Raw genomic sequence first — 26940 nt, forward strand, 5'->3', positions numbered from 1 at the left:
TTTCATGCAGTTACTGGAAGAATTTTCATAGTAAGTGATAAATTTTTGGTGTGGATGTTTCATGTAACATTTCTGCTGGCTGCCTATGTGCAGAATTTGAGTAGCATATAGTAGTTTGGAGAACAGGCATTTTCTAAAACCCCACAGAATTGTAAGAATGAAAGCAAATCTAATTTGGTTTGTTTTTTTTTTTTTGTTTGTTTGTTTGTGGGCTTTTGAGGTTTCTTTGTTTTTTAAAGTTGTAACTTCTAAGTGCTTTTTAAACTTTTATCTCGCACAGCTCCATGTTCACTGACATTATTCCAAACATTTGGAATTGTTTGGGTATTTTTTCCTCTAGAATATAAGCCTTAATTTTAAGTAATACCTATTTTATTCTGAATATAGAAGTTTGAGTCATAACTAGCAAATGTAGTTCACGTGTTCTGTTTTTATCAAGACATTGAGAACATGTTGACTGTTTGTTAAAGCTCAACAGGAATGCCTTTCCTCTTGGGAACCTCAGAAAACTGTAGTGCTAAGATTGCAAGCTGTTCTGTGCAGTAAGGAGATAGAGTTCTAGCAGAGGTTCAGCATAGTAGGAACAAGCAACTAGTGAAATACTACCTAGATAGCATCATGAAATGCCTGAACTACAGGTGTAAGTATAAGTCACAGCTAACCCAAATTTTACTGCAAAATCCTGTGTGCTACGTTGTTTCTGTGAAGAATGTACATGCATCGCCGTGTTTCAGCTTCTGCTATCTCCAGTTTGGCTGTTGATGTGGACATTGAGCATATCTAGTAAGACCCATCTGATTTCACTGTATTATAGATGAATATGATCTGTTGCATGTTTGAAGGCAAATCGGCATCGTCATTCAGTTTGTCACTGTATTCTGAGAAATACAATTCAACTAGATAATTCACTTTATTCGTCTTTACTGATATTGTTGTCCCAAATAAAAGGGTTCTTTACCTGGTGTGCGAAGCCGGTCAACACAGAGTTGAGACGTTTGCTTTATTTGGGTCTGGCAGAAACAAGGTGTGGCTTTTAGTATTAAAATCACCATAGCTTATAGCCTATGAGGAAACGCCTCAGTGTTTTGATCCTTGTCCAAATCCTTATGGGACAGCTTTTTAAGGGGTCCTTTTCCTGATGGTTTCGCAGTCAGTGAGATGTCTGAACTGAAACATGGGTGAAGTAGACTAGAAAAAGGTATTATCTAAGTGGGAGAGTGCCAAGAAAAACTTGGTGAGGGCAAAAGAATGACTTGAAATGAGGCAAGAGGGGAGGTCTGAGTATGTCAAAACTAGGTCACTGTTGATGTTACTGAGTTCATGAGACAATAGTGAGGGTGATGGAGCACTGGAATAGGCTGTCCAGAGGATGTGGAGTCTCCTCTAAAGACTTTCAAAGCCAACCTGGATGTTTTCCTGTGTGGCCTACCCTAGGTGATCCTGCTTTGGCAGGGGGGTTGAACCTAATGATCTCTGGAGGTCCCTTCCAAGCCCTAACACTCAGTGACTGTAATATCTGTGCCATGCTACAGTTAATTTTAAATCTGTGCTGAAGCTCCTTACTATTCCAAAGTGTCCCAATAACTACTATCTTTCACTGGTCTCTTATAAATGGGAAGCACACTCAGAAAAGAAATGAGTTTAAATCCAATTTCTCATAATTTTTCGCAATTAGGTTTTTGTATTTTTTTTTTTAATAGCAAGAGCCTTATTTCCCAAGGTATGGTAATCCTAGCTCTTGCAATTTTATATGACGACTATAAATTCTAAATACTGTCAGTAATTGTCTTACAAGTGCCTGCCTGCAGGATACTTCTCTGCCTTTCTTCTTTCCCATATATGGGAAGTCTCTGGACCTCTGGAAGGTCTCATATATGGGCTCCCTGAGCATTTAGTTGAGGTTGGCACAAAGTAGTTATTTTTTTTCCCCAAACAGACTATTTTGTAGATTACATGCCCGTAAAATTGCCACCTACATTCAAAGGGATTGTGTGGGTCTGTGTGCTATGCTGTCTCTTCAGTATGACACAAAATGATCCAGGTGTAAAATTGGATGAATCTGAAGATCTCTGTCGCATTTCCACCAGAATGGGCACCATGGTGTTCCTGTTCTATCTAACTGTATGCTTTCACTATGAATAATAGCAAGTGCTCTGAAGTCTTTCCCTCTAGGCTCTTTTCCAGGGACTTTTATATGAACCCTCTTACAACTTGGATAGTATCTCAGAGCATGTTGTGATTTCCCATTCACTGGACTAGTTTTGCTAAGAAATTTACAGAAAAATTAATTTTTTTAGGAGCAATTTCTATGTTTTTGCTGACCTTGAGAAACCCAGACTCAACCCTAAAGTCTAACAAGCAAAAGCAGGTCTAAGAATATAAGTGTAAAATTAGATCTGGTTGCTCAAGTGTGACTTTTTTACTACCTCAAAGAGTATTTAGAAATATTAAAATTGTTTTTGTATGTATGTAATATAGAAAGTAAAATCTTAATATGTACTTGTCTCACAAGTAGACTGAGTTCAAGTACCTTGTAATTTTAGTTTCAAGATGTCAGCTGTCAATCATTTTCTGTCCAGTAAAAGTTTTTATTTCAAAAGAGTTTCCATAAAACAAGAAGCCAATGATGTCCCACAAGCTACCATGTAAGGTACTAGACTCCAGAACATTTTTAGGAATAAGAAAAATTCTGGGTTTCTGTTGCTTTGAATTGTGCTTGCAGAATTGTTTATCCAGATCTTGAGAAACCATTGTCTGCCTTTGGATGCCATAGTTGATGAATTAGTTTTGACTAGAGCTGCACTTTTAATCACTCTACTAATTTCTTTTCAGGGATCTCTCCTCCAACTGCTTAAAGTAACAAAATGCAGCTTTAAAAACAAGCTAGAGAGAGTATTTTTTAAGATGGTGGCAAGGTATTGGGAGAAAGTTGTAGCCCTGGTATGCTGTAGTTCTGAAAAAGCAAAAAGGTCTATGTCCTCTTCTAAATTTAAGGGTAATCAGCAAATACCTGAAAAATCATGCAGGAGATTGATGTTGTCTGTATGTGGAGAAGTTATGTTGGATGACAGATGTTATAGAGGCTCAGAACTCACTGTGTGCAAAATTAATGCCTGCAAATCATATCTGTGCTGCCTACTGAGAGAATTCTGGTAATGAAAGAATGACAAGAGAAAGCTGAAAGAGGAAGAGGGAAGAGTGGGGAACTGTTAGGTTTTTTTGACAGGATTTTTTTTCTTGTTTAAAGCTGTTATCTTCTTCCTATCTCAACTCTATATAAGCAAAAGGAGATAATTATATAGATATATTTAAATATTTATTATACATTTTAATTTATATATATATTAATTACCTGCACACTTTTAGCATGATAAAAAGGAAGCTATTTTCCTATTTAACTAACACTAAATACACCTATAACTAATATTATATCAACTGAATTGACTGGGAGGGCGTCATGTTCTGTGTGGACAAAGGAAGAGCAAAAAATTTGAGTAAAATACTGATCAGCTGAAGTTACAGATGTTGTCTGTTTTATGTATTTCTTTTTGTTTCTGAATGTTTTGCTAAATCTAAAATTTTAAGTATCTCTATAATATTTTGCTACAGAAAGATACAGACAACCTAAATGTGTAGTGGCTTCAGAGGACTACAGCAGCAGACCAGTGTCAGATTCTATAACATGTTTAGTCCTGTAGACATAAGGTGCAAAAGTTCCATTTGTTTGAAGAAATAATTGTTATAAGTGTTCATCACCAAGTGCCAAAACACTGATCTAATTCTAGAGGCATCTGAAGGTTAGTGTCTTTGTCAGAAAATAAATCCTCAATACTCCAGTAATCTGGCAAAGTCTTGATTTATCCCTCTAGTTTAATGAAGGGACCTGTAGGGACCTGTGCTTTTTCCACAGGGTAGATAACTCAAATTACAGCTTTGTTGAATAACAAGCTAAAACATGGAAAGACAAGACTATTTAGTTTTATCAAAAGCAATAAAAAGTGTAGGTAAGCTTCATTTATGCTGTTCCATACTTAACTGTAATCTCTGTGCCAGACCTGCACATGTGCCCTGCATTATGCTCTGGTTTGTGTTTGAGTGACACTGCTGAACAGTCAGCAGGAATATGCAGGCCACCTCTCCAAACAAATTGAGGATATTTAGGTGGGGCTTTGGAAGATTTTTGTGCTGAGAGTACAAGGGAGTGGCAGCTCAGGCCTGAACAACTGGACTTTTACTGACACTCCTGCTTGCTTTAAGTCATACAGTTTTCGCCTATTTTTGCATTTTAAAGTCCTAACTTGTAGTATGTTGAAAATCTTAGTTTTGTGACATACTGTACTGTGGTAGAATTGAGTATCACAGAGTCATAGAATGGTTTCAGTTGTAAGGGACCTTAAAGATAATCTAGTTCCAACCCCCAACTTCCATGGTCAGAGTTATCTTCCCTAGACCAGGTCAAGGCCCCATCTATCCTGGACTTGAACACAACTTCCCTGGGCAACCTGTTCCAGTGTCTCACCACCCTCACTGTAAAGAATACCTTCCTAATATCCAGTCTAAATCTACCCTCTTCCAGCTTAAATCCATTCCCCCTTGTCCCATTACTACAAGCCCTTGTAAAAAGTTGCCCTCCAGCTTTCTTGTAGGCTCCCTTCATGAAGCAGTAAACCCTGTGGCAGAGAAGACTGTCCTTACAGCACCTCCAAGCCTAGCCTCTGTCACCCTGAAGGGTGCTGGTCAAATATGTGTTCATTAAATAACTACAGTTTGGATTCAGTTCTTCTTTCGTCTTTTGATTAATGTGGTCAGAGCCTTTATTTTCTCCCTTCGATCTCAGTCTTCATCCAAATAATTGCCAAACTTTTAAGATTTTTGTTTTGATGGGCTCTTTAAATTTGCAGAGAAAGAAGAGCTGATTGCGTTATGGTGATACACTTCACATTACATTTGATTTTGCTTAATTGAGAGGTGAATGCAAAATGTATCTTAATAGTGAAGACAAGAACTAGTGTTTAAGTATGATTGAAGAAATAATTGTAGATATTCAGAAGAGCAGTAAGAATTGGTTCAAAGATTCTCTTAAACAAAAGGGCTGTGAAAGTCACCTTGTATAACTTTTGTGTGCAGGGAATTCAGATCAGGAAAACAGCTACCAAAACTCCCAGAGCATGTCGATTTAGCACCGTCAGTGTTATGAATACAGTGATATTTGTATGGAGAACTAGTATGTACATTGATACTCCTGGCCTGCCTTGCTTCCCCTTTAGCTTTTGCTGAAACTCTGTTTCACTGTCTTTGCTCTTTTCTGTATCTTGGCACTTCTTCCAACACCCAACACTATGAGAACACCACATCTTCTGGAGCCTTAACTCCCAGCTGAGTAATTCTGCTGCTGAAAGCAGCCGGACTCAGTTACTCTTGTCAAGCAGTAGAGGTATGTCTGAAAATTGACATATACCCGCTTATAATGAGGTCAGATTTAAACCCTTTGACTATGACTACCCAAAATTCTATATTTTTATTTTTGCTTTTATTTTGGATAGAAAAATATATTGAAAGCTTATCTCTTAAAGGGTAATGGGGGCAGGGACAAAGGATGTGTTTCTTCACATCCTGGAAATGGGAGAAAACAAGAGTGTCGAAACCCCTAAAAACCTAAATCCAACTTGAATTTCTGGTACTTAATATCTTCGGGATTTGATGGCAACATTCCCTAAAGAATACAGCAATACGTTTGTCAGTAAAATGTATCTAAATTTAAACTGACAACCATGTTAGGGATAGCAAAATAATTTTAGATTTCTGTGCAGTACTATATGTCCTGGTAATGATCATGGGGAAAATAAGTTGTAAATTCTACAGTCCAGTAGTTTGGGGGTTTTTAACCTTACATGATTTTATTCTCTAACCAGTTAACTTTGAACCATGTCAGTTACACATATTTAGTCTCGCTAAGAAGGTGTTCAGTTACAAAGCTTTGAAGAGTGAGATTTTCACCATACATGTTCCTGGTCCTAATTAATGTTAGTTTGAGAGTAATTGCATTGAATCAGATTGAGTTTGAGGTTGTGGCCTAAAATTAATTAGAATAATCAGAGTATCCAGAGATTTTTTGAGTGGGTTGGGTTTTGAAGTCATACATTCTGCGGTGCACAGTGTAATGAAATGAAGTTATGCATGTGTTAATGCCAGTCAGTTTAGAGGGAGGGGTGGAGTGTGAGGGATGGGGAAATGGCAGGACAGGGCTAAATCTCTGTAAGAGATTTCTTTCTTTATCTGACACCATAGCTGGATGCTGATTTTTGCCTTAGAAGGCTTGCATTTTTCTTGCATTAATGCACTCAACTGCTCTGTGCAGCAAACACATAAAGAATTCCTTAAGAAAAAAATTATGCAGAGTGAAGTATGTACAACCCAGTAAGCATAGCTGACAGATAACTTGGGTGCAAATATATTATGTACACATCAGATTAATGACTTTTACTCTGTCTTTTAGGGAGCAACCCATCTTCAGCACCCGAGCTCATGTCTTCCAGATTGACCCAAACACTAAGAAGAACTGGGTTCCCACCAGCAAGCATGCTGTTACTGTGTCCTACTTCTATGACAGCACAAGAAATGTCTATAGGATAATAAGTTTGGATGGCTCAAAGGTAAATTTTAATTCAGCAAACTTGCTTGCTTATGAATTTTTGTATTTATTTTCTAGTCTAATGTCCTTCATGAATCTTCTCAGATGTTTTTTTCATTATCTGATTAATGGATTACTGACACGTTAGAATAGCAGCATTGCTTTATTGCAAGTTTTAAGTATTTATATGAAAATATTATTTTCCATGCATTCATATTTACTTTGATATTGTCCCAGATGGTATCGCAGTGTCCTGATTGAAAAGCCATGGATTTGATGGGTAGACCACTTGGTGGATAAGTAATTGGCTTTATAATTGCATTCTAAGAGTGATGGTTAGTGGCTTTATGTCTAAGTGATGAGTGGTGTTCCTCAGGGGTTGGTACTGGGACTTGTGCTGCTTGGCATCTTTGTCAGTTGCTTGGTTTTAAGCCTGACTGCTGCTGAGCACTATGTGGTTGCTCACACAACTGCCCTCCCACCAACCGCATCCCTCTCCCCAGTAGGATGGGAAGGGGAAATTTGGAGCAAAATGTAAAACGTTGCAGGTTGATACAAGGAGAGTTTAACAGAAACAATACAAAGAGGAAATGAACAACTGAAACAGAAGCAATATTAAATAAAGTCATACATAACAGTCAGTGATACAGAATGCAACAGCCTTACCTGCTGGAAGCCATTATCCGCTCCATACCCTATACCTTCTATGTCACACCCAGCAGAGTTATTGAACAACTAACATTATACAATTTAACTCTGGCAACCTCCCAAAATCTTTTCCCTCTGGTCAGTTTGTGATCACTTTTATAAAAGATTTCCAACTGCTTAGGGCCCTTTGAGCCTGTTGTGTTATTAGTGCAACCCACTTACTCCATGTGGTATCACTTGGTTGGTGTGAAAGGGAAGTGTTCCCTTTGAACATCCAGCCTAGCACCAGTCAGGGTGCCAGGAGGAGCTGTGCTTTTGTAACAACCAATTCTGAGGCAGCTCAAACTCCTTTACATGCTGCCAATATCTCTTTTTCAGTTGGAGCTCCATCCTATTCCGGTGCTGTCTGGATCAGTCCATGGCAAATAGCAGGGCTGTGTTTCCACCTCTGGGGCAGTCGATTTCAGGAGTACTGGACCGCTGCTCCAAGAGAAAGCAAACTGTCCTGCGTTCTGGTGCTATAGCAATAGGGAAGAACGCATTAGCAATATCAGTTGGCATACCACTTGCCTGCCTTTGAATCCAGTTGGTGTTGACGCTCTAGCATGTCTGACACAGCAGTACTCATTGCTAGTATAACTTCATTCAGGCCATAGCAGTCTCCTGTCAGTCTCCAATTTCCATTAGACTTTTGCACTGGCCCTATGAGTTTGTTAAAGGGTGAGTGGGTTTTGCTGATCACCCTATGGCTCTCCAACCAACAAATCAGTTTAGGAATGGGAATCAGGGAATCTCTGTCAGTATGATGTTGCTGCTGGTGCACTGTTGTGGCAGCAATTGACATTTGCTGTTTTTAACCCTTATCAATAGAGGGATCCTGTGAGAGATCGGGCAAAGTGGATAACTGTTTAGTTCCTTCTGTCTCTCAGGCAGCTACACCAAAGGCCCACCTGTACCCTTTAGGGTCCTTGAAATACTCCTTTCCAACGTAATCTGTGCCAAGGGCGTGCAGGGCCTCTAGGCCAGTCTCAGTGGAGTGTTTATGCCACTCATTTCTGTTTAAACTGACTTGAACTTCCAGTACACTTAGCTGTTGGGATCCTCCTGTTGCCCCAGAAAGGCAGATGGGTTCGAGTGTTCTAGGGCTTGATGGCAGTAGGATACACTGTGTGCTGCTATCTGCTAGAACCATATACTCCTGTGGGCCTGATGTGCTGGGACATTACAATCCAGTAAATTAGTTGTCCCTTTCGTCCACCTGCCTGGAGGAAGGGCCCCTCTAATCCCAATTACAATCACACACTTCTTGAAAAAGGTAACAGCTTGTCATTCAGACCATTATAAATAACCTCTAGTACAGCTAATTCCCTCTTCTACTGGGTACCTCTCTCCATGGTGGTCCACTTGCCTGGGTGACATGTGACATATTCCTTGAAGGGGTACCTTTCCTTTGTGCCTTACAGAAGCTGCCTGAGAGGTGACAGAGGTGAGGACCTGTGTTTTCCAACCACTTTGTCAATGCCCTCCTTCCCTAGACAGGGATCCCAGCAGCTTGGCTTCCCTGCACTCTAATTCCAAGTTAATGGCCCCATTATCCCCGCATTGGAGCAGCCAAGTGGTAATGCTCTTGCCTGGGTGGCAGCTGAAATCCTTTCGCATGGTTCTCTGGTGCAGCTTTAGCACCTGCTGCTGGGGTTTTAGTAGCCACAGTGCTTGCTGATCTGTTGTCAGGCCCAGAGAGCTCCTCTTTCCCATTGAGGGCACTGAATAGTGTTGAAAAGGACTCAGTAGGCATATCACAATGATTTTTATCTTTCGGGAGTTGCTGGGCTGACAACATATTTTTTCCCAAATATTTTTCCTAAGAAATTTGTGTAGCCCTGAACAATACTTGGAGACACAGTAGCAAGAGCATGTTGGCTTGTATGTCCTGATGATAATCAAAATTCTAAAAAGAATATAAAATCTCCTTACCCGTCTCACCCATAAATGGGCTGAGGTTACTTAAAAATAAGAAAACCACATCCAAAAACCAGCTTAACCCCATGCCTGGTGCTATAATAATAGGTCGACAATGTCCAATACAGTGATATGATAGACCTGATCCATTTCCACAAGGTAATAAACATGACCACCTTGAATACATAGAATGTGTAAGGATTTTTATAATACCACCATGCAAACAGATGGATCCACATTGTAAACACAGAGAGTTTTAACTAATATTAAAAATTTCTATAACAAAATTATTTTAAGAGGTTTTGGTCAGATGTTACATTATTTCCACTCTTTGTGCCCCATGTTGGGCTCCAGAAATGACTGTCGAAGTTTTAAGCCCAGCTGCTACACAGCCCTATGTGGTCACTCATGTAACTGCCCACAGGAGGGTGGGAAGGAGAAACTAAGAGCAAAATTCAGAGTAAAACCCCACAAGTTGAGAGGATAGTTTAAAAAAACACTACAAAGAACAAATGAACAGCTGTAATAATAATAATATTAGTAAAGAAAGTCATATATAACAACAAGTAATATTGAATGTAACAACCTCTCCTGCTATGAGCCAAAAGCATGTGCCAGACAAGCAACTAGACTGCCCACACTAGCCTCCCTTCTTAGTATAGGGAACGTGATATTTACGGTATCGCTTATCCCACTGGCAAGTTCCTCTGGCTGCCCTGGGTGTGGATCCTCCCAACTTTCTGTGAAGAAAATGAACCCTCTCCTCTCCAAACCACAGACAGTCGGTGACATGGACAGTGCACCCTCGTGTGGTGCAGTCAGTGTGTTGGAGGGAAGGGATGCCATCCAAAGGGACCTTGACAGGTTTGAGAGGTGGGCCAATGCCAACCTCATGAAGTTCAGCAAAGCCAAGTGCATGGTCCTGCACCTGAGTTGGGGCAGTCCTACGCAAGAATACAGGCTGTGTGGAGAATGGATAGAGAGCAGTCCCAAGGAGAAAGACTTGAGACCGTTGCTTGATGAGAAGCTCAGCATGAGCCAGCAATGTGCACTTGCAGCCCAGAAAGCCAGCTGTATCCTGGGCTGCATCAAAAGCATGATCAGCAGGTTGGGGGAAATGAGTCTCCCCTCTACTCATGAGATCCCTCTGGAGTACTTCTCTAGCTCTGGAGCTCACCAGATAAGGAGGACAAGCAACTATTAGAGCAGGTTTAGAGGAGGGTCATGAAGATGATCAGAAGGCTGGAGCATTTCTCCTGTGAAGACAGTCTGAGAAGTTGGATTTGTTCAGCTTGGAGAAGAGAGTGCTCCAGGGAGACCTTATAGTAGCCTGCCAGTGTTTGAAGAGGGCTTCCAGTATAGCTGTAGAGGGACTTTTTTTGCAAAGGCATGGAGTAACAGGACAAGGGGTAATGGATTTAATGTGTAAGAAGTTAGATTTAGACTAGACATGAGGAGGAAATTCTTCACCATGAGGGTGGTGAGGCACTGGATCAGGTTTCCCAAGGAAGTTGTGGGGGCCTCAACCCTTGAAGTATTCCAAGCCAGATTAGATGGGGCCTTGAGAAACCTCGTCTAGTAGGAGGTGTCCCTGCTCATGGCAGGGAAGTTGGAACTAGGTGAGCTTTAAGGTCCCTTCCAACCCAAACCATTCTATGATTCTATGAAATCTATTGCTGAATTTAATTGATGACAGGATGAGAGGGCTCAGCCTGAAGCTGTGACAGGGGAAGTTTAGGTTGGATGTTGGGAAGCAGTTCCTCATGGAAAGGGTAATTAGACACTGGAGTGGACTGCTCAGGGAGGTGGTGGAGTCACTGTCTGTGGAGGTGTGTAAGGAAAGATTGGATGTGGAACTTAGTGACGTGGTCTTCGTGATGGTGGTGGGTCATGGGCTGGACTCGATGATCTATTCCAGCCTCAAAAATTCTGTGATTCTGTGATGACCTCTTACTTAGTGTCTGGGTTTTGCATAGGCCAGCCTGTTAATAGTTTTAAGTCAGCCTCAGGGCATCTGACCCAAGCTGGCTTGTAGATACATCCCATGCAACGAACATGACACTCATTATAAAGGAGAGAGTTTGCTGAAGATGTTGGGGAGGAGATTGGGGAGCCTATGTGGATTGCTTTCCTGTTTATTATGACCATCATACATTCACTGCTAAGTGTTGCTTTATTTACTTTACATTTGCATTGGTATTAATTTGGCTATTTCATTAAATCCATTCTCATTTTAACCTGTGGGTCTCTTCTTTTCCTGATCCACCTTCTTTGCTGGGGAGGGGGCATCAGGTGATAGAGGAGCTGTTCTAGTACAGTCATGGATATGGACTAAATGTGGACATTTGGTTAATACTTTGAGCAAGCTAAAAAGACATTTCATGTGAGATGCACTAAAAAGTACAAGTAGGGTTACAATAACCTGGTTTCATCTCTGCATTCAATGATCTATCAGTATCATTAGCTTCAGCATTCTTACATTCTGTGATTGTATGATTATGAGAGACATCTGTTCAGTGCTCATAATCACTTAGTAAATCCTTTGTTACATAATCTTCCAATTTTGGCTGTAGAGAATGTGAGGATTCCTTCCTAATAAAGCTCTTCATGGTAAGCTTTTAGCAAAACTCAGTTGATTTGGCTTTGGGACTTTTTGGGGGAGGTTGTTTTTTTTTTTTTTTTTGTTCATTATAAAGGGTAATGTGGTGAGCTGCTCTTGGAGGAAACCATGTCAAATAAATTAGTTTGATGTGGGGAAAGTGCTTGACTGTTCTTTATGGTCTTCACCTAGTAGGTATAAAACCAATAACTTTACAAACAGCTTATCAGAAAACTCTGCAATAAGGACTTTACAGATATGTAGAAGATAATCAAAAGTTGTAATCCTTTCAAAAGAATTCCATTTGCAGCTGCTCCTGCCGATGCATAAGTACATAATGGTTGGAAGTGAAGTGCTCTGTCAGAGCTTAGCAGTATTCACAGAGATTTTGGGTCTTGTTATTGAAGGCTGAAAAATATTACCCAACATTTTTAAAAGATGTCCAGAGTTTTGCTATTTTAAATAAGGAAGCAAAATTTAAATCATGAAAAAGTATACAGAAATAGATCTCACAGTCAAAGATCTTTATATGAGACTACTTTAAGTGATTGAGACTCTGGTATTAAAGTGTACCCTAATTTTTCTGTGCTTAATTCTTGCTTTGTTTCTTCCCTTCCCAGCCTTCTTTCAAATGATTCTTTTAGTTCTGTTAAAAAAATTAAAATACTGTTTCTGTGACTGTGTATAAATAAAATAAAAGACTTGGGTATTGGAACGATATGTTGTATGAAATTAAGATTACCAATTGACCTGCATAGTTTACAAAATCCTTGTTCTGTTACCCACTGGGGTTCTTCTGCCTTTGTCCAAAACTGCAACTCCTGCAAAGCGCCTGGGGAGTTGAATTGTCAAGCAGTTGTGGAGTCTCCTTCTTGGGAAGTATTCAAAACCTGCTTGGATGCATTCCTGCGTGATCCGCTCTAGGTGATCCTGCTTTGGCAGGGGCGTTGGACTAGAGATGATCTTTCGAGATCACTTCCAACCCCTAACATTCTGTGGTTCTGTGATCTAGTTATTTGTTCTTTTTTCTTTTTCTACTGCACAATTTACATACTATTGGCAAAATATATTGATAATAAAATCTATAATTTTTATTTACTTTCTATGATTGATGCAATCCTGATAATGTTTTCATCCAAGTGCTATGTGTCTAAGCTCTAAGATCCCAGTCATGATTGAGAAAGACCCATTGTTTTAGTCATGACAACACTGCTCTGAAACATGGACAGGGGAATAGCAGGGTGACCCATGGAACGTTTTCAGTATAATTCTCAGAGAATTTTTTTATTTTTAATTAAAGCCCCATGTTTTTCAACATATGTGCACATATACCATATAATGTGTACAAAGGTTTAAATATAAATGCAGAGCATCTGCTCCTGAAATGCTTTGTTCAAGAAATAATGCATGGCCTTTAAACTTGACTTTAAAAAATGTTCTAGGACCATAAAGAGTTCAGTGTACAGGTCATATTTTATATTCACATACAGTAACTGGATCCCTGTTGTCCATGGTAGGGACGACCCTGATGCAAATAATCTGACAGAACTCCAGGTTAGTTTCTGTGATTTAAGGTTATTTTCTGTGACCCCTTCAGTGAATGTCTTTTATGTTACTTTTTCACCTACCACTCTAGGAACCAAGAGAAAGCCTGAAAAATAAAATTTCTTGTGGAATATGGTATTACAACATTAAACAATTGTTGCTAAAGTTTTTGATTCCTATAAATTATATCATCATTTCGTAAATAAATTTCTTATGGAATATGACATAACAGCATTAAGTAGTTGTTGCCAAGGCTTTTGATTCCTAGAAATTACATAGTAATTTCATAGCTTCTTGGAAAAACATGGTTTAGTACTTCCTTCTCCTATGTGATGGAAGGAAGCCTCCATTATTTTTCCTTCAGACAGGCACTAGGATTGCTCCCAGAATCCTTCTGTCTTTTCCATTCAGTCTGTGGTAGTCAGTGAGAAAAGAACAGAGATTGAATAATATAGTTCTTGTGGTACTAGTTAACTCTTTTGATAATTTTTTCACAAATGCAAGATAGGAAAACAACCCTAATAATTTGTGCTCATCTAAAATAAGCAGTCTGGAAGAGAGTGCTTTTCCAGTCTGTAGGTTCCATGAGCCTGTATTATCCCTGAGTCAAGTCTCCCATTTGTGTTGTAGGTGATACTTACCTTTTAATGACTGAAAATTAAACTAGTCACACATTAAGGTGATAACCTTTTTAATGCTATATACAGGTTTTAGATAAGGCCTGTGAGCATTAGTGTTCAATGGTCTTCCTTTGAAGAAGTGGAAAAAATACTGTGTGTCTCAGTGCTTACTGCTATCAATTGTAGCACAAGGTAAGATTGTTTGACCACTGTTATACATCTTGCAGCTGTTGAGTTTGCAGTCAGTAAAATGAACAGCTAAGACACATGCCCTATTTTCTTGTAGCTACACTATTATGAAAGGAAATCATGAAAGCTATTTTATTATTCAAAAGAAATCTAAAGATAACAAAATCACTTTTCTTCAAAAGCTAAATGTCTGCCTGTCAGATTGACTCTGTTCTGATTTTAAGATATTCTTGTACATTTATAATAACATCATTCTTGAAAGTTGATGAAATATTTGACACTCGTTATACTGGTAACTATATTGAAATCTGAGGTAGAGAAGAGCAGTTAAAGCAATAACCTATTTGAGTAGACAAGACAGGCTTGATTATAAATTCTACTTTAAAAGTTATATTTTTTTAAGCTGAAGATGTGAAGAATTCCTATCTAGCATTTTCCCGAGGTAGCTAACACTTAACTGTGTCTGTAGTATGCGCTAGCATTATATTTTCTAAAAGCAGATTTAGTTTAGCACCTGGGACATTTATCATACAAATGATTTTAATTCAGAGAGAATTGACTTCCCAGTTTTGTGTCCTCAGCAACCTTGCTGACAGCACTCTCTTTCTTCATCCAAGTTGTTGATGAATATATTGAATAGTACTGGTCTCGCTACTGACCCTTGGGGTACGCAGGCCTCCAACTAGACTCTGTCCCACTGATCACAACTCTCTGACTTATTTTCTTTAACCAGTTCACAGTCCACCCCACTACCTGATCATCCAGACCACATTTCCTCAGTTTATCTGTGAGGATGCTGTGGGAGATCATGTCAAATGCTTTCCTGAGATCGAGATAAACCACATCCGCGGCACTGCCATCTATCCACATGGTTATGTCCTCATAAAAGACTATCAGCAGCCTTCTTTTTTTTTTTTTTTCCTGCTGGAAAATAAAGAGAAAAATCACAACTCTTTCTCAATACTTGATTTCTAGGTTTTCTTCTTATCTTTATCCATTGCAAGGAAGCAATTTGACACTCACTGTAACCCAGCCTGAATGCAGGCTGCTGTCAAAACATACCCCATTCCAGTTCAGGCAGGCTATTTCGGGTTCTCTCTTGTGTGACCAACCACATGGTCAGCTGAAGCAGTGAGCATTCTCAGCCAAAACCGGATTGATTTCTCCAAGGTTTTTCAACAGGTTTAGTTGTAACCAGGTCTGCCTCTGTCACTGCAGCAAATGCCAGTCCTGCAGGCTTTAAATCTGCCGCTTGCCTAGAAGTCACTGGCCTCAGAGTTGTTTCTGCTTTGAGGAAGTTACATGCATGATAATGGAAATAGGGCCTAAGCAAGCTGGAAAACAGAGCTAAAACTGGAGTTGGGAGGAAGACCTTTTTCTGCACTGTCCCCAGGATATTTCAAACTTCTTACTGTTTACAGCTTCCACATCAATAGAGGGTGGTGATTAAGTGAACTTGAACAGCTCTGTTCTAGGCTTCCACCAAGTTTTTTCAAAAGCAGGCTTCCAAGTACTGACAGTGCACCACAAGACAAGAAACATTCAAGAAAATAAGGACTCCAGAACACCTCATTTCTAAGAATTAATTTCCCTGAGTCACATTCTCTCTTCTGTTTTATGTAGCATTGATGACTACTCACTAGGAGATTGGTTGGAAGCATTCATGTAAGTGCAAGCCTACTGGCTGTATTTCTGCTCCAAACATTACACTTAATGAGTGGAGAATGATGTTTGAATTATCAGGGGCTTTACCAACTAGCTTCTCCTGTATGAAAATCTTAAGGAGACACTGTTTGTACAATTAATGCTGGAGATTGTTCTCTGGGTTTTGGTCAAATGGCAGATCCTATCACTGACCAGATGAGGTCAAATGTAGGCTTTCAGGCATTCTGTCATTTCAGGAGTTGTTCACAATGGTAGTTAAAATTTGCATTTTTACACAGAGGTTATCAGAGAGAAATGCCTGTTTAATATAATTTAATGTAAATATAGTGGAACTGCCAAAGCCAGTGCAGATATTGCCAGTTTTGTTAAATTCATCAGTGCTGTAATATCTTGCTTGTCTTTCTACACATTACGATACAATGTGTTCTTCTGAACTTTCTTGAAGTACTTTTCACCATCTCATTTGGGAATCACTGTGTGCACATGGGAGCTATTTGTGGGCTTAGCTGGCCCCTATGGCTGTAAATTTTTCAGACTTGCCTTGTAGAATTCAGATAAAATTGTGTATGTATGCTCCATTGCTACCTAAATCTCAGCAAAAGCAAAGGTTCTAGGTATATTCCATAACTATTCATTTTAATAGCCACACAGAAGGCAATCTCACACAAATGATATAGAATGATTTTGATTTGTAAAAGATCTTGGGCTTGAGAGAGTGGTGCTTGATCTCTCTCGTGTTTAATTTTCTCAGTGTCACTGATCTGAGAAAATACTATTATTATATACACATCTGCGCATTTCCTACAGTTCAAAGAATAAAAGGCAGATTCTGCTATTTGTGACAGAGGAGATGGTTTACACTCTGGATTTTGTCGCTGCTCTCGGATTCTTCAGTAATTACTGGTTTTAATCTGCTAGGTATAAGGTGTGGATTATGGTTTAATGGAAGCAGGAAACAAGCACACTGCAGTTCAAAAGATTACCAACTCAGTACTGCCAGAAAATTGCAGTAGGACACATACAAGCACCTTTGGAACTCCGTAACTGTCATGTCCAAAAGGTTCTTGCTGAACTATATTGCTCACAGTGTGTGCCATTTTCTGGGACCTTCTCTTTCATGTGGGTGTTACAAAGCATCAGGAATTCATGTAAAGGGTTGTGAATTATTTAAATGTGGCTGAAAGTCTTTTAGTAGCACCAGGCATGAGAAAGTGTGCCTGCATTTAACTTCAAACACACATCTTTGGGTTTATGACTATTCTTTTTTTGTTCATGTTGGCTAATTGTAAATTGTACTAAGCATCAGTTTTTCACTTAAGTAGAAGCTGTTAGTGTCATTATAAGACTTTATTCTGATACACTTTGTCAGCTGGGCAGTTCTACATTGCAGATTCAGATATGATAAACAAACTTACTGTGGTGGAATGCTGATGAAATCCACAGTAAAACTGTTGCTTTTAGTGGAACCAGCACATTATCTAATAGTTACATATTTTGTTTAACAGAACTTGTGTGCTTGAGGATATGCTTTTTCCATCCTGTATTTATCAAGAACTAGAGAAGAAAAAGGATTCTAAGCGTAGCTCTTTGTTGTGTGTGTGTGTATGAAGGGAAAACAGGTTCACAGACTACAGAAACTTAAACAGAAATTATGCTTCTTTTTTATTGTGTGTTTTCCAGTGAGAATCACATTTGCAGTGGGGGAGGGGAGAGTGCAACAGTGAAGCTTGAGAGGTGTTGCTGTTAGGGGACAGAGAAATATACTTGTGATACAAGAAAGGAGTTGCTAGTTCTTCTAATCTTATTAGCCTGTGCAGACGTTTTTTGGACTTGCTAACTACTAAATGCCTGCTTGCAAATGCAAACAGGTGCTCTGCTCCTCCCCAGCACTTGCTTCTTTTATAGAATGTATGTGAAAATATGCTTTTGTAATTTTAGCTGTGATTGAATTAGAAAACTGTTCCCTCATTCCTAGTGTCTCATTCAGTGTACACAGCTACTTGACTACATTATTGGCATTTTCAGTTATGAGTAGTATTTTTTGAAAAAGCAAAACCACACCCTGTATTGTTTACAACTATTACTGTTTTTTCCAGGCAATAATAAATAGCACTATCACCCCCAATATGACATTTACTAAAACATCCCAGAAGTTTGGCCAGTGGGCAGACAGCAGGGCGAATACAGTCTATGGCTTGGGATTTTCATCTGAACATCACCTTTCAAAAGTAAGTATAACCAGTTGCAAGTGTTTGGGTAGTCAAGTGGCTTAAGAATATTTAACACCTGCTCATTGTATCATGACTCAGTGTTCACTACTGTTGTTTTAAAATATTTTACAAAAATTGTTCTGTATGCAGCATTACAGTATAAGAAGACGAGATAGAATTGTGATACCTGAAAGTTTAATTGATAGAAGAAAGGAAGGAGATTTGAGATATCACAGTGTTAACACTTTCTAATTAATTAGTTAGGTTAGTCTTGTTAGAGTTGTTTTTCCATTGTAGTTTTTCATGATAGAATTTAAAGGAGTAGGCAATTTAGTGTTTCTTCTGTATTTAGATCTAGAAAAAATGTTGGTAGTCTTCAGATGCATTTTTGTCTTTTAAACCGCATGAACTTTTGCTTTTCTACAATGTAGCACATGAAATTACAGATATTTCTGCAGCCTTCGTGTAAAGCTAGCGGGAGATACATTCAGTGCAAAAGAAAACTGGATTTCTTTGTTGGAGTACACAAGCTGACATGTTTACCAAAGAAACCCTGTACCATACATGACATTGTTTTTTCTGGTCTACTTGTTCAGGAGGGAAGTATACCTTATTCTGAGGAAAGTAGTAACCTTTGTTTCTCAAACTACTGGTTTGGGTCTTCTGAGTACCCTTTCTACAATACTTAACTGGGTTTGACACTTGTGTCAGTGTGAGCTGAAATTCCCCCCCCGCCACTGACAATAACCAGGCTAGCTCAGTCTGGAGGCAAACGAAAGCTGTATTTACAAGCAAATCTACAATCTATGATGAAATGCAATGAATATGTACAAATATACAAAATTTACAGCATTTACAAATATATACAATCAACAGAAAAAGCACAACCAAGATCCCTTTGCTTCCCCCCAAAAGGGGCCTTTCCCAAGGGGCCTCTCTCCCAGGGACCTCCCCCCCAGACCCTCCTGGTAGAAAACAGAGTTAGCTAAAGCAGAAAGTTGTTAACTTAGCTGCCAAGGTCAGTACGTGTTATCTTCAGCCAGAAGAGAAGAAGAAACAGCAGCCAGACAGCCCAGCAACTGCCCCCGCTGCAGAACGCAGAATGTGCAGAGTGCCCCTCTTTGTTTTGAGTAGTAGTTCTTAAACATTTCTATCTATGGAAGTGTTTAGAACAATCATTATTTTTGATTTCTTACACCAATAGTGACTTATTTACATTCTTTCACTTTCTCTGCTTGAACTTTGCAAAGAAAAATTAAAAAGACAGTTTCAAACCATCACAACACTACTGTAGTAGATTAGTGCAGGAACCTGTACAGGCCAATGTAGTTTTTCTCCAGATGAAGAATTTCAGTTCACTTACAAGATGTCTATACATTAAGCAGAGAATTTTCAGTGTTGAAGTATGGAAAAGATCTGGAAAGCCATGTGCAATAAAAGGCATATATAGAATATATTCAAGGAAGGAATAATGATTGACTTGTTATTTAAAAAAATACACAAATCATAACAGATCTTTTAAGTAAGTAATTGTCACTATCCAAGGATGAACAACAGCCTGTTAGAAAACCATTGAAATGAGAACCAGTACATCTGCTTCATCTGGACAAGTGTTATGCTTCCCATGAAGCAACACAAATACAGGCAATTCGGAATGATACTAACATTGGATTTGCACTGTGCACCTATCACTGCTTGAGTGAACCTGAAAACTTTGTTCCTTATTTAAATTGATGTGTATGTTCCAGAGGCACTTGCTTACCAATGTGGTAACTTTTCTTAATATTTCAATGGATTTAGCGCAAATGACAGTTTAACTTACCTCTTATAAGAGGTAAACTAGCTTGTTTTCCTTGATCACAGAATGGTTCCTTGGAGGCAAAGTATCATGCTGTAGTTATGCAGACTCTGTGTTTGCCTGACTTTAAGCACTAGGTTATTCTTGCCAGTGAAAATATTTTGGGTTTATTATTTGTCCCATCCTTGACTCAGTTGTCGCTCACCACATGTGATACGTTCTTACTGTCTTCTTAATTGCAGTTGTTCCAATACTGTTCTCTCACTGCCCTCAAACAGCTGTCTGAGAGTTTTAGGTATGCCCTTGGCTTAAAACTGTGAAAAAAATTACCTGAAAAACTACAGCAGATTCTTTGTCTTAAGTACATGCTTGATTAGCAGTTATACAGATTGTTGTGTTTTACAAAGAATATGCAGATCTGTGGAGGAAAATACCAAGTTGCTGACCTTTTCTGAAGCTTATGGTGATGACTTTTCAAGACCTTTTCAGTAAAGTGTTTCTGATGTGTTATATTGTAATTATCAAACTGATATTCATATGAGTTGAAATTGCTAAGCATTGCTACTAAAATTCTTAAAGGTATACCTTTTTATGTTATCTTTAAATTTACACAAATATTTGATAGTGGAAAGGAAAGCTTTCTTTAGATTACAGTCTATTTAATTTACTGGAGTTGATGGGTGTGTTGGTCTTGGAATCAGAAAAGCTGAATTGGAAACTGTGAATCTTCTGTGTAGTTTTAGAGATGTCACTTATTCTCTTTCTTGTTTCTCTACTCAGATAACTAACTCTTGCTTCTGTGCACTGACACTGTTGTTAGGTTTCCCAGAGCACTCTTTGGTATATTAGTGCTGTAGGACATGAAATCTACTTCAGAGCTCAAGGTACTACTAGATATTAGTAATAGGGCTAACAAATAAACTGTATTAATACATTTGTTCAGAAATGCTTCCAGAAATTGCCTTAAAATCAATTCTGAAACTTCTTTTAGGTATTTGATTTATCAAAGGCCTTAAGTGAACATCCCTGTTTGTGTAATTTGTTTTGCACTAGTGTCTCTAGGCTTCAGTGAAATATTGCAAATTCCACAGAGCAAAAGACAGCTTGAAATCCAAAAACCTCAGTCTAGTCTTACTGATTTCAACAGGTTAATGAAGCAAATAATCAGAGTAGGTAGAATAAACTGTTGATTCTCAAATCACTATCCACTTACCCTACAGTAAATGTTTGACTTAAGGTCTGCTTTTGTCCTCCTAAACCAGAGTGCAGTAGCAGTAGCCTCCACAATTGCTGTGACTCAGAATTAGCAGAGTGAGAATATCTGATAGAAAAATAATAGCATTCTAATCAACTTCACATACAAACAGTATAGGAGATATTAATTAAACATTTCTTTATCTCCAGTAACCTTTTTTTCAGTATGCTCAACCACAAATTTCACCTCAGGATTGTTCCATCAGAAGTTAGTGTTACCTGACAGCTGATTCCTCTGTTGAAGAATATGCCTTTCACAGGGATCAAGATTTGCTAGCAGAGTCTGTCTTGCTGCTGTAGTAAGAGGAACAGAATGTTTTATGATTTTCAGAAAAAACAAGATGACTTTCAGAATATAAGTCTGCTTTTGATAGTATGCTTATGTATGAGAAGAAATACTTCTAAGTTTTGCTCTGTCTTACCACTTTGAATTAGTTTAACTGATTTATTACATATATCTTAAGAATATGCTGATTGGCAAAAGTGCCACCACAGGCACTTATCAGAGCCTCTTGTAATCTGTCTGCACAATTTTTCCAGAGATCCTTTCCTTTCATACCATGAGATCTCATCTTTGTTATTCAGCTATTTTATCAAGAGATGGCTATTATCTATCACCTTGCTGTCGCAAAGAGTTCTTGTAAATCTGTGAAAATTTCCACTACATTAGGCTTGTTAGCTCTTTTTACAATGATACCTGTTTATCTAGTACATTTTTTTTCAGTTTCCCTCTCTTACACAGAAGAGGTATTTAATGCATTATATTTCTTCAGCCACTTACTCTAAACCTCAGCATGATGTCTTCTGTTTACTAGTCTTCTAGTCTTAGAGATGGTTTAAATAGCAGATTACCCATCAGACATTGAGGTCTATGTACATGTCTTAAATAAGTATCATCTAGTTCTGGTGATCTGTTGCCAACTTTTTTATCTGTTTTGGGATTTTTTTTGATGATGAATGAGACTTTGGGACTGGTATCGTTTGTTTCCTGTATTCAGGAAATGTATGCTTTTAAATAACTGACAGATGAAATGTAGGATGCAAGTGGAGACAAAGGGTATTTCTTCAAATACTAGTAGCCTATCAGGAGAAGAAGTTTAAAGACAAGAAGGTTTTTTAGGTCTTACATAGCAAGTGGAGTTCTGATTGAAAAATAATAGTGAAGATTATGTCATACAAAGGGTAGCAGCCTTTGTTCCTTCCAAATAAATGAAGTGCAAAACATTTCAGCTGCTGCTGAAAAGATTTAGGAGCTGTTGGTGAAGCTTCCAATGTTTTTGCAGAATCATTTCAGTCTTAAGCTGATCATAACAAGATAGCATTCTCTATAAAAGCAGTAGGAAACAAAACCAAATGCTTGGCTGCTATAGCAGTTAGTGTAGTGCCAAGCTGAGATCTATGAAGCTGGATTTTTCTCTAGCCAGAGAAACTAGGCCCTGTTCTTAATACATTGATTTAATCTCTCAAGTTTAAGGGTACATGTATCTCTAAATGGCTGCTTTAGCTATTTTCTGGAAGAGGTGTATATAGCATATAGCACAGAGATCAGGCTTTGTATGGCAGTTCAACATGAATTTAGTGTTCCGTATATGCAAGTGTTTTAGTTCAGTGAATTTGTTCTTTGCCTTCATTGATGCCAGTGAACAATCGAGAAATGAACTTGACTCAGTATTCACATTGCGGCTTTTCTAATAAGCTGTTGAAATTATAAATGCTGTTAAAATTTTGGAAGAAATCAGTATTGTTTCAGTCATGAAAGAATGGAGCTCTAGGCTAATAGTGATCACAACAGGGTTCAGAAACAGATCATTTATTATCAGGAGAAGAGTAAAACCAGCTAGAAGCAACTGTGTAAGGTAGTCTTTCACTATTGTTAGCCATCTCTAAGGTGAAGTTTTTTGTAACACTATCAGCAACAAATCAAACTTTGTTGCATCATAATTTTCCTGATATAAACCCAGTGTATGTTATGCCTGAAAGGTACTGAAAGGTGTATCACTCTGCAATTCACAGAATTTGACTTTGTAAAATGTTAAGTAGAGCATTCTGTTCTGCATGTAATGTACTACATCATGCCTACTCTTTCTCTTTTCCTTTTTTTTTTTCACATATGTACCTTCAGTTTGCTGAAAAATTTCAGGAGTTCAAAGAAGCTGCACGACTAGCAAAGGAAAAATCCCACGAAAAGATGGAGCTAACAAGTACACCATCTCAAGTGAGTCATATTACCTGATTTAAGCTTAGTACTTCCTGTCTGTGAAACTTAATATATCTTACACATATGTGCTATTAAAAAATAAACTGTGTACTTCCCAGTCACCCTGAATACTCTCAACTGTCAGCTGGAAATGTCCAGAAGTTTAAGACTACATCTGAAGTATTACAGAAGTGTCAAAGGGACTTGCTTTAAAATAAAATTGGCCTTTTGTTTAGTTTCATTCCTTTCTTCCATCTTTCCCCAGAAAACATGGTAAATGAAGTAAATTTATAGTAAGTAAATCTATAATAAACACCTCTTGTGTGTTTTCTTATTGTATCTATGAAACTTCACGTGGCACACTGTATCAAACTTTTACAGAAGCTTCATTATGTTAAAACTCAAAGTTCATATTGTGTGGTATTCACTTGTGCAGTGTGTTGAAGGGAGGTGACAGATTCATGTGGTGGTTCTGGAGTTTTACTAGTTAGCCACAATGTAAAAGAAGAGTTTGTTAAAGGTACCTGGTACCTGAAGTGGCTTAATACAGACTTAACAGGAGGATAAATTAATATAGTGATATTTACATTAGTCATGTCTAAAAATAATTTACTCAAAAATTAGTACTTTGAATTTTCCTTGAAAAAAAGAAATTACATGAGGTTTTTATGCCCCTCCATTCCTGCATCCCTGGTCATATTTCTGGCTCTCTGTGTCACTATTTGCATTGCTTTAAGCAATACTGAAGACAAAGGCAATTCCTTCTCGTGGAAAACAAGACAGCTTTAAAAGTGCAGCAGAGTACCTGAGTGAGTGGGATGAATGCAGCTTGGACTTTTTTTCTGGGTAGTCTTCATTCATTAAGTGTATCTCATTATTCAGTCCATCTCTTGGATGCTTTGCACTGTAATATGCTTCTGATCACTGACAGAGCAAGGATGACAAGCATTTTGCAGCATGCTGCATGAACAGTTCTGTTACCCACCGAAAGGTGCCATCTGATGTCTTTCCAAGAGAAGTCAGTGAAACCATGAGAAGATACACATTGAACCAACGTCATGTTATTTTTCCAGCATTTTGCCCAAGTGCTAGCTTAGTTTTTGCTGTTAACTGAAAACTGCTTGTTCTACTGCAACAAGAAAAATAAGTCAGTCATTTTTGTATTGGTTTTCATGACTGTCTCTGAATTTCTGATAAATTTCATGAACACAGAGATAAAGGAAGTAAGTGTTTCAGTGTTACAGTCTAATATACACTTGGCTTTAGAAGGAGTTGAAGTGCTTCAGCCAGGCTTGCAGTTACTCAGTGTTACAGTCAAAACAATTACTCTCCTTTCTCTTCTGACACGTTAATAGTCTAGACACCTTTGAATGGGACTTGTTATTTGTTTTGAACATGAATTTGAAGATGCTTTTGTTTAGCAGCTGCCCAGGGTTAAAGCTTTCTCTTAAAATATATGAGCTATTAGTTTTTTTTCATTTTCCTGTATAGAGATTTCCTTTTATACTTGGAACCTAATGTTTTATACTGTAGGCAGTTACAGAAATGTTAACCTTGAGTGATTCTGTAATGCATATTGAGAACTGCAATTTAATTACTGCACTTATTTATTTATTTTTTATTTAATTATTATTTAAAAATAATGTCATATTCAGGCCTTACTTTTCATCTCTTGGCTTTTTGTGGTGTTCATAAGTTAGCATATTATTGTGAAAGATACAGTTAATGAAGATCCTGACACATCAGCATAATAGTTTTCACATACTTAATGCTTCTCATTAGTTCCCCAGAGAGAGTTGCATCAGGAAATCTGGAATTTGGAGCAGATAAGAAGTGATGGCTTCATGGCAAGCTGCAGCACTTGTGTGTTGCTGGGGCTTATTCAAAGGGTGGGTGGGAAGATGGGTGCTGGTAGTGGGGAGGGAAGGTGAGACCTGAGAGACATTTGAAGGTGTACTTACTGTCATTTGATCATCTGCCAAAAAGTAGCTGCAAGGCAACTAATCGAGGTGTTGCCTGTTGCCTGTTCAGCGGAAAGAAATCTTTTTATTGGACAGTCAAGGCTTTGCAGGGATTATTTTAGGAAGCTTTGACAGAAGACACATTGGGAGACAGTGTAAGTAGCGAGCTCTGTAACAGTAACCCAGTTAGCTACAAGTGTCAATCCCTCTGCTGTCTTTAACCTGCAGATAACCTTCTGCATTAAATTCATAATATGCAGGAAGATACTGCATATCAAAACTGTTATATTTGGATTATATTGTAATTTTTTTACTGCTTGGCATTACTGGAATTCTGCATGTTCATTAGTTGGGCCAGAGCTCTTTTGGACAGTGCAAACTCTCTGACAAACTCCTAAATAGTAAAGTCACAGAATCACAGAAACATTCAGGTTGGAAAAGACCCTCAGGATCACCAAGTCTAACTGATAATCCTATTCTACAAAGTTTACCCCTAAACCATATCCCCAAGCACCACATCCAAATGATCTTTAAACACATCCAGGGTTGGTGACTCAATCACCTCCTTGGGTAGCACATTCCAATGTCTGACCACTCTTTTTGTGAAAAATTTTTTCCTAATGTCCAGTCTAAACCTACTCAGTCCTAGCTTGAGGCCATTCCCGCTTGTTCTTTAGCTAATTACATGTGAGAAGAGACCAGCACCAGCCTCTCTACAACATCCTTTCAGGTAGTTTTAGAGAGCAATGAGGTCTCCCCTCAGCCTTCTCTTTTCTAAACTAAACAGCCCCAGCTCCCTCAGTCACTTCTCATAAGATTCATTCTTCAGGCCCTTCCCCAGCTTCATTGCACTCCTCTGCACTCACTCCAGCACCTCCATGTCTCTTGTATTGTGGTGCCCAAAACTGCACACAATACTGAAGGCGTGGCCTCACCAGAGCTGAGTACACCTGAGTCAAACTCTCACATTTACTTCTTATATAGGAAAATGATAATGCTCAGTCCATGTGTAGGGCCAGGACTGGTGAATGACTTAGAAGTTCAGTATATCCCAGAAGCCTATATTTGATACAGTAGTGATTTTATACCACAGGAGAGCTGTTAGTCCTTTCTTTCAAATGCATTAAATACTTGCTTGCAGCTGGGAAAGACCTTGCTTTAAGACCTGGGAAATACCAGGTCTTAAAATCCATCATTGATATACAGGAGGACTTGTCATTTTCAATTTAAGCACTGGGGTTTTTTCATATAATGTCTATACAGTTGAATGTTAGAACTGAGTTAACTTCCTCTATGATCTGGAAGGGAAGGGTGAAAATGTCTTTTTAAGCTGGCCACGGTTTCTTTCTCAATTCTGACTGGAGTGAGTGTGTGAAGCCACAATGGTATGGAATAAAAACTTCATTACGTATGAATATTTCATAAGAATGTTTCTTTCTCATACTACCTGTGAACATTTTTTAAATGTTTTTCAGTATTACTGGCTTTTTCTGTTGCTTTATTCATAACCAACCTCATTATAGTTGGCCACAGATAAATTATTTATCAGGATAGTTGTGAACATGTGAAAGCACTGACTAGCCTGTCTTACTGGTGGAAAAAAATACATACTAGAATCTGATGCTTCTCTTGTATATACAAAACCAGCCTCCCATGAGTTTGCA

The 26940-nt window shown here is 38.5% G+C and overlaps 1 protein-coding gene across 2 annotated transcripts in view; it reads left to right on the forward strand.

The window, feature by feature from the left end:
* The first annotated feature begins 6473 nt into the window (after positions 1–6473).
* HOMER1 (homer scaffold protein 1) overlaps positions 6474–26940 on the forward strand; it is a 68712-nt gene continuing 48245 nt past the window's right edge. For both annotated transcript variants that reach the window (XM_054397726.1, XM_054397727.1), the window contains exons 1-3: positions 6474–6653; positions 17953–18084; positions 23241–23333. In XM_054397726.1, coding sequence (XP_054253701.1) covers positions 6474–6653; positions 17953–18084; positions 23241–23333 — 405 coding nt within the window. The remainder of the gene's footprint in view (positions 6654–17952; positions 18085–23240; positions 23334–26940) is intronic.

This window comes from Indicator indicator, chromosome Z (genome assembly GCF_027791375.1).
Source record: "Indicator indicator isolate 239-I01 chromosome Z, UM_Iind_1.1, whole genome shotgun sequence".
NCBI classification, from domain to species: Eukaryota; Metazoa; Chordata; class Aves; order Piciformes; family Indicatoridae; genus Indicator; species Indicator indicator.